Below are 8,127 nucleotides of genomic sequence, written 5' to 3' on the forward strand. Positions count from 1 at the left end.
AAACACAAAACAAAATAATATTAATACGGGTTTTTTCTAGAGTTAATCAGATTATTAATCTTGTGTAAACGAAAAGAGAGGATTAAAAGAAAGAAGAGAAGAAAATGCTAATAGAAAAAATATACGTAAGTGATATTTAAATTAATAACAATATTTATTTTACGTTTTTTTTCAACTAATTTAAATATTACCAACGCTATATTTTACCTAGTTATACCATGGCATTGATCCATAATTAAATTGCAATTCCAGACTGAAGAATGTTCGTAATGCAGGATTTGATTCATCATCTCCGCAATGTACTCGACCAGCTGTTTGCGATAAATAACCAGAAGTTTTCAAATCTCTACGCTGCTGCCATCTGTTAGGATAGCTAACAACTAAAACTGTTATATTTCAAAATTAGTTGTATATTCATTTGGTAAAGTGTTTTTGTGGTGCCTTAAAGTAATTATTCGTCACAACGTTAAATATTGGTATTATAGGAAATGTTAGAGGATTGTTTCATAATTATAGATGCATCCGAAAGTTTTTCGTCAAACGTGAACGTCTCAGAATTATATTTGACGTTGACAATATGTTGACAGTGACACACAAGCAATACAAGGTTTATATTTTCTTCGTAGAACAAAAACAGCTATTTTGTAGATAGTTTTTACGTAAGCTAGCATAATTACCGTAATTTAGATATTGGACTGGACATTAACTGCCGCCTAAGTTAGTGAACATGAGTCTCAAAAGCTTGATCCCGGCGATAATACTATATTTATGGTGAGATTTTGAACTGTAAAATAAACATGTAAACAATTTAATAGTATTCTAAAAGTAAGATTGTTTCAGCTTTGATTTTTCACATCAGCGAGAGAGCTACGAACATGAACTTGTAAAAGGAGTTTCTACTGTGGATAAAGACTGGGATTTTTTAATATTTACTCAAAACTGGCCAGGTTCTGTGTGCAAAGCTTGGACTCATAATAAACCTAATCACCACTGCGTTTATCCTAATAAGAAGGATTCATGGACTGTCCATGGCATCTGGCCGACAAAGGCTGGAACTAAGGGACCTTTTAGTTGCAACACCACATGGTTATTTGACCCTGAAGAAGTCCGGCCTATCGAAACTGAATTGGAACAAGCCTGGACGAATGTGGAGAAAGGTAAAATTTGTAGGGTAGATTACAGTTTATGGGTGGTTGTAATAAATTTTAAAATAACAGTCAAAAATTGAAATACCCTCTAAATACTAATGATGCCATACAGATGATGATTATTCTTTCTTATGTTCTACATAAGAAACAAATTTACTATATATGTATGTAATAATAAAAATACAATACTCTTGACATCCTAATCAGGCATTTTACAGATAATATTTAATTAAATAAACAATCATAATATAACTAACATTTATAATTACTATTATCTACTTAAATTTGTTATCTAACATTTTCAGAAACTGAACTCTACAATCTATGGGCTCACGAATGGAACAAACATGGTACTTGTGCTGCAATGATAGAACCATTCAACGGCCAACTAAAATACTTTTCAAAAGGCATTGATTTCCTTAAGCAATTCCATATGACAGACATGTTGAATGCTGCTGACATCATTCCCTCGGACGTTAAAGAAACTAATGCAGAAGATATAAATAATGCCGTAGTATCTAAAATCGGTAAGCGTCCAGTAATTGAGTGTGTATTTGAAGACGGAGTCCAGTATTTACTTGAGTTACGTATATGCTTTGATAAGCAGTTGAATTTGATGGAGTGTCTTGGTGAGAAGGAAGTCAACGGTCTGCTTACAAACTGTAACATATCTAAAGGTATTATGTATCCGACGCAGTTACCGCCCCCTAAGAGATACTTGGTACAGTTGCATAAGTTTGTCAATTGGCTTCAGTGGTTTACACTGTAAGTCTAAACAAGAAATTCTTCTGATTTGTTTGCGTTTATAATTCTCAAACACTTTTCAACCAATAACTATCACATGAACAACCAGCAAGGAGTTCCTGTAAACAAAATGCCCATGGCACTTGTTTTTAATAATGTTTCAATATTAATTATTTATTTTTTATATTTAAATGCCTCTTGCAATTTAGTTGTTTACAGTTGGAAACAATTTTTTTTATAGTAATGCAATGTTTTCAAAAACATCACTGTTGTTTTTGAACTAGCTTACTAGCTTTTTTAAACCTGTGAATGTCTCAGAATGTTTAATTTTTCTATATTATGGATAAAGAAGATCTATTAAAAAACTTTCTGCCATAAGTGAAACTAAGTTCTATATTTCTTTTTTTATATCTGTCATAATAGGTTAGTCTTAAAGTAGCTTTTTTGCTATTTCCTTAAAATTTGTCTTTCTTTCGTAAAAGAGTCATTATTTCGATCTTATAATATTTGGATGAGACCAACAACCAACAATTCATTCAGTTATAGTTCAAATGCTCAGAGCTATTTAGTTCCTAGAAAACTAACTTTAATGTAATCATAATCATCTTTTATAGAAATAGTCACGTTTTAAGATAACAGCTAGCGAAAAAAAGGTTTATCCCCAGATAACAGACACAATGTAAGTGATTTTCAAGACCGGAAAAAAGGGTAAAATATTATGTGATATAAACATCAATTCCCCTTTTAAAATTTAGTTCTTAATTAAGAGGAACTCCGTATCAAAATGAGTATAAGCCAGCCTTATTATAACATGACCCAACATAAGTATAATAAGGGGATCACCCACTATCTCTTAATAGTATTGTAATTGTGAAAGCGTAACAGCGCATTACAGGGCGTAGAGCGATGTCTCTCTCTTACACAACTGCAGTAATATGACTTTAGAAGGCCGTAGGGGCGCTCAGTTTATAAAAATATATTTTGTAAGTATTATTAACTACACAAATCCCTGTTTCAGTTAATTTACCAGTCATTACCGTAATTACTTGATATTTTATTAACACTAGTGTAAGCAGATGTATATTTTATTTATAATATCTATGTACCTATGTAGAGACAAATATTTATTTAAAATATTTAGATATATATTTTCAGATACATTTAAAATAGGATGAAAAAGCTAAATATGTAAGTTACTAAATAGATATTGAGATTAAAGAAATAATACACATTACATTGTTAAGCAATACATGTCAATAAAACAAAATGAATCCTATTATTCGAAATTCAACTTTACTCTAATGCAATAAAGTGTGATTTTGTACTAAGCCTCTAATGCAACGTAGTTTTGCCTTAAGACGTCCGTCCATCACCTCTTTTACTCTCCCAAGATTGCCAAGTAAGAAATAGAATAGATAGTTTTAATATAAATGCTTAGTCAATACATAGGAAATAATCATAGCTATATACATATTATACATGTACCTAATGTTAAGTTCTACCTATATTGATAATAATGAGTAATATTATGGATTTCTATAAATATTGGTATGTATTTTATATATTTTTACACGTGTAGTTGTGTAGGTAGTTAGGTACTTAAGTATTACTACGTCAAAGTGTCACTAACATACTTTAAATAATTTTTATTGCGTTATAATTGTTCATTTTATATTTATAGTCTACCAGAACATTATTCAATGCTGTGACTTCTGCCTAGTCTTTTCCTAATCAATTAAGGGTCGGCTTCAGTAAATAGATTTCTCTAAATAAAACTTCTTTGTGCTACTAACAAATGGTACCAACGGATTATTAGATGCCCCCTTAAAAATGTAGAAAATGCTGTAACAAAATGAGATATTATGTTGATATAATTTGTGAACTATCGATATTATAGCTTCAATAGCAAGTATTATATTGTTACCGGTGAAACTTTAAAGCCAATCTTGATTCTAGCAATATGTTACTTATGTCGTATTTTTAATCTTGTATTTCTTTCCCAATAAAATAAATTATTTTTTCCATTATTTCTTGTTTAATTTGTCCTTTACGAAAGCTGGAAGGTCCAAAAATCACGACTTTTAGATATTTAATAACAATGACATGGTGCGCCTTTGACGTTCTGTGCTATTGACTAAGTGCGCTTTTGACGATTTGCGATCTTTTGACATTTTGCGCTTTTGAGTTAGAGTTACGCAAATGTTATTCACACTCCCGTTTTTTTCAAACACGTAAAAAGTTTTCATGTTAAAAAGGTAATTCGAAAATAAAATACTTATTTTACACAACGCAGACTTTATTTCCAACACTTCCACATCTCCGAGTTAATATAATTGAACTATTGTGCCTGTGCCCCGAGCCCATACAGTACATTTATAAATCAATACATCCCTTGTAAATTTGTTATGATCTATTGCCCCTTCGACACAATGATCACCGCTGAGGGTACCAGACCTGAAAGTAAAGATACGTTTGTTATTGTGTGTGAGTGAAAAAGTGTGTGTGTGTGTAAAGAAGACTTGAGTTATTGGAGGTGGGTTCTCGGATTTTTGTCTATATTTGAACGAAGAAACCTCCACTAGACTAATTATCTTTGTGCATATGACTTGAATGATTTTAAAATACGAATTGAGAAATCTTTAGTGAGGTACGGTAAGTATTTTTACTATAAAAGATACTTGCTTAAAAATGCGGATGCTGTTTGTCGCGTTGACTCAAAGAGGTCAGAACTAAAGCGCTTATAAAGCCTAGTATTTATAGAAAAGGTCGATTACAGTAAACAATGTCGTATAAAATCATGTTAAACAATAAAGTTAAATACCTAATAAGTCCAAAGGTTTGTCATAGTCTTCCGTGGTGAAAATCTTCTTGGGGAATGTGGTCATCATCTTGAAGCTGTCCTGTTGAGCGTATTCACTGGCGTTCATTTGCAGGTACAATCTGAAATATATGTATAGTACAGTTGTTACAAGGGAATCAAGACTTTAACTTATAAACATGGGGTCGAAAGTTCAATGAAGTGCCACGGGTAGTTTAACAAAAAGAACTTAACTTCGTTTTGGTACTTAACGTTAAAAACTTTTGTGCTTTAAGTTAGTATAGCAAAATTCTTTCTGCAAGTGACAAAAGTTATATTTATTTTGAGCAAACAGAGGTAATTTAATTGATAGCAGAGCGTATGACCATTGGATTACGAAGTCAAATCTCAAGTCAAATCTAGACGCATCAATCACTTTGGTGTTAGTGTTCACATTACAAACTAATTTTCCCTTGTTAGACATGGAAGTGAATCTGGCACTCCTGACAATTTTTCAAGGGACCGATTTGACACAAAGTTCAATTCTCAATTCTTTATTGCGAACCATAATGTATACAGGCTGTTGTGTTTATATATAATTAAGTAAAAATTATAGACCCTGTCTACAGTCTGTAGTTGTAAAACAGTCATGCGATAAGTCAGAATTTATTCATAGTTCTCCCCACCTGACAGCAGCGAGCTGTTCCTTAGCTCCGAAGGTGTGCGCGAGCGCCTTCCCGTCGGGCAGCCGCAGCTGTATGCGCGCCTGCTCGTACGAGACCTTGGGCGCGGGCGCGGCGGCCGGCGGCGGGGCCGGCAGCGGGGCCGCGGCCACCGGCGGCTGCCCTGATGCTGCTAGTCTGTGGGGGTGGGTATACTTGTTATACTATACTGAATGGAATATTGGTGTAGTGGTTAGTGACCCTGACTCCTATACCGAAAGTGGGGATGTGGTGGGGTTTGATTCTCACCCAGGACAAATGTTTGTGAGTTGAACACTCATTCCTTCCGTGTCTAGGTGTAATTTATTATGAATGCTGTATTGTATTGTATGTAAGCTTTGCTTGGTTTTGGACTAGATGGATGGATTATTATATTATATTAATGGACAATATACTATTCAATAATATGTGCGATGTGATGAGCTCATCTACAATGTACAACTACACAAGTTGATTGATCACAGGTTGAGCTACGTTTGACCCGCTCGGCCCGTCCATGTCATAAGAAGCTCGCCCATGTTTCGGAAGGCACGATAATTGTGGTCCCTGCTGTTATTTACACATCTTTGGCAGTCATTGAGAAGTCAGAAGCTAGAAAGTCTTACAAACATGATGCCCATATTGAGAAGGACAAAAAGGCTGTCTTTCCTTATATAGCACTGGTACTTAGCTGCATCGGGTTAGACTAGCAGCCGACCCTAACATAGTTGGAAAAATTCTGGGCTGATTGATGAGTATCTAATTACATAGGACTATTCTTATGGTGGAAGATATATTACAATATATTATATCTTCCACCATAAGAATAGTCCTTCTCGGTTTCAAAATCACATCAACTAACTGTATCTATCTACATAGCACTCACATCATATATTATCAACCATAGTGTATAAAAAAAAAATATCACTCACTTGCGCGCCTGTTTATCAGCCTCGATCTGCGCCCGCACCCTCTCTCGTGCCTTCTGGTCTTCAATCTTCTCCCGTCGCCGTTGTTCCACTAACTTCTGCATCTCTTGCTCCTGGAGTCGCTGGCGGGCATCCTGCATCTCCTTTCCAGACTTGATGCGGATTCTCTCACGCTCTAGTGCTTCAGCCTATAAGCAAATCACAAACTTATTTTGTGAGAATATATACAATGTATACTTTTATACATAAATAAATAATACTAGCAAAACTAATTGTGGTGTACTTTTAAAGAACAATAATCAAGATAAATTATTACATTTAGATATTAAAATTATTTATAAACTGCGTTGGATTTTGTTGTTTGTTTTAAGTAATCAAAGTCAGAACTTTGATAGAAAATGTAAATAATGAAATGCCAATGTCTAGATGACATTTTAGTCTATTTCTATTATTTGAAACCTTTTTAGAGGATTTATTGTACAATTTTAATTTCATTAATTAAAATTAACATTTTAAGAACATTAATTAGTTATATGTTACTTATTAAGGCAATGTAGCGGTAAACATTTCATTGGTATAGAAGTTATCCTACATTTTAATTGTTTACCTTTTTTAATTGTAGTATAAAATGGAGTATTGGTCAAAGTTTAAAATTAGTTAAACAAAATAACTACTACACTTCATCAAAAATGCACTACATGACATCTTTTATTGACAGATTTGAGTATAATTTAATTAATTTTAACACACAGCCTTTGTTGGAGGCCCATTTAACAAATAAATAAAATAACTCACAGGTACTTGAATACTCTTGAATACTCACGAATAGATAACAATTACTTCAATATTTTACAAAATTCCTTTTCAATGAGAGCATATGTAATATTACATTGCTATTCATACTTCCAGATATGGCACTGAGTGTTGTGGATGTACTTATGTTGTGTTAAGACTTGATATCTATTAAGTCTGATGGTAACATTGTAATATTGAAATATTTGTACTGCTGTACAGACACCAATGCCTAGCTATTTCCAACTGCATGTATTTATTTCATTTAGTAAATTTTAGTATAAGATTCTTATACAAGTGTTAAGTAATGTTTGCTCACCTTTTCTTTCTCCTCTCTTTCTTTTCGCTTCTGTTTCATCCTTTCCTCGAGCAGTAGCAGTTGTGCCTTCTTTTCCTCTTCGCTCAATGGTTTCTTCTCCTCAGTCGACTCTGAGAAGCTGCTGTGGTCAGTCTTGGCAGCATGGTACTCCATCTCATCCTGATCTTTGAGCAATTTCCCGCACACGTCACATTTAAATGACTTGACTTCAGCTTCCTCGCTGGTCACCTCTTGAGACGAGGTCGATGACTCGGGCACTGGCGCCGGCGGAGCTTCCGCGCTTGTAGATGTAGCAATGGTAGGCGCAGAGTCTATTGCAGGGTCATCAGCGTGTGCCAACAACCACTCCATAGCTGGCTCCACACCCTTATAGTTCGTTACCGCCATAGCTTTCTCTCTAAAACCAAAAAATCATCCCATGTTTAAGGTTACCGAATCACCGCTAACAATGTCAAACACAAACAAAGTAAATACTTACGCTCGCTCTTTGGAAAATCCCATTTCAATAAGTGTTTGTATTTCGGCCATTTTTAAGTTATTTTATCACTAAACTTATTTGTTACAGTACACCACCAAAATATTCATTGAAATTCATACATTTCATCAGTCATCAGCTGTTTTTTTAAGAACACAGATAATACTATATTGCGTTCCGTTTCGAGTCTCTACACTCGCTAACGGGTTTGTTTACAAAATT

At 34.1% G+C, this 8,127-nt stretch overlaps 2 protein-coding genes across 2 annotated transcripts; one reads left to right on the forward strand and one right to left on the reverse strand.

The window, feature by feature from the left end:
* The first annotated feature begins 570 nt into the window (after positions 1 to 570).
* LOC113497283 (ribonuclease Oy) lies at positions 571 to 3,919 on the forward strand. Its single transcript, XM_026876767.1, has 3 exons — positions 571 to 771; positions 841 to 1,157; positions 1,454 to 3,919. The coding sequence occupies exons 1-3, from the start codon at positions 728 to 730 to the stop codon at positions 1,915 to 1,917; spliced, it is 825 nt and encodes a 274-aa protein (XP_026732568.1). The 5' UTR covers positions 571 to 727; the 3' UTR covers positions 1,918 to 3,919.
* A 251-nt stretch (positions 3,920 to 4,170) lies between these two features.
* On the reverse strand, positions 4,171 to 8,056 carry LOC113497282 (UBX domain-containing protein 1). The gene is made up of 6 exons (XM_026876765.1): positions 7,909 to 8,056; positions 7,431 to 7,827; positions 6,323 to 6,507; positions 5,376 to 5,549; positions 4,714 to 4,832; positions 4,171 to 4,346 (listed from the first exon to the last, which is right to left on the reverse strand). Exons 1-6 carry the CDS (start codon positions 7,956 to 7,958, stop codon positions 4,303 to 4,305), a joined length of 969 nt encoding a protein of 322 aa, XP_026732566.1. The 5' UTR covers positions 7,959 to 8,056; the 3' UTR covers positions 4,171 to 4,302.
* Between the last annotated feature and the right edge of the window lie 71 nt (positions 8,057 to 8,127).

The sequence above is a fragment of the Trichoplusia ni genome, chromosome 9 (genome assembly GCF_003590095.1).
Source record: "Trichoplusia ni isolate ovarian cell line Hi5 chromosome 9, tn1, whole genome shotgun sequence".
Lineage (NCBI taxonomy): Eukaryota > Metazoa > Arthropoda > Insecta > Lepidoptera > Noctuidae > Trichoplusia > Trichoplusia ni.

Coding starts and splice junctions, on each gene's coding strand:
- LOC113497283 (XM_026876767.1), top strand. CDS start 728: ATGAGTCTCAAAAGCTTGATCCCGGCGATAATACTATATTTATG. Junction 772..840: donor GCGATAATACTATATTTATG/GTGAGATTTTGA, acceptor AGATTGTTTCAG/CTTTGATTTTTCACATCAGC. Junction 1,158..1,453: donor CTGGACGAATGTGGAGAAAG/GTAAAATTTGTA, acceptor TAACATTTTCAG/AAACTGAACTCTACAATCTA.
- LOC113497282 (XM_026876765.1), bottom strand. CDS start 7,958: ATGGCCGAAATACAAACACTTATTGAAATGGGATTTTCCAAAGAGCGA. Junction 7,828..7,908: donor GGATTTTCCAAAGAGCGAGC/GTAAGTATTTAC, acceptor TTTTGGTTTTAG/AGAGAAAGCTATGGCGGTAA. Junction 6,508..7,430: donor AAAGAGAGGAGAAAGAAAAG/GTGAGCAAACAT, acceptor ATTTGCTTATAG/GCTGAAGCACTAGAGCGTGA.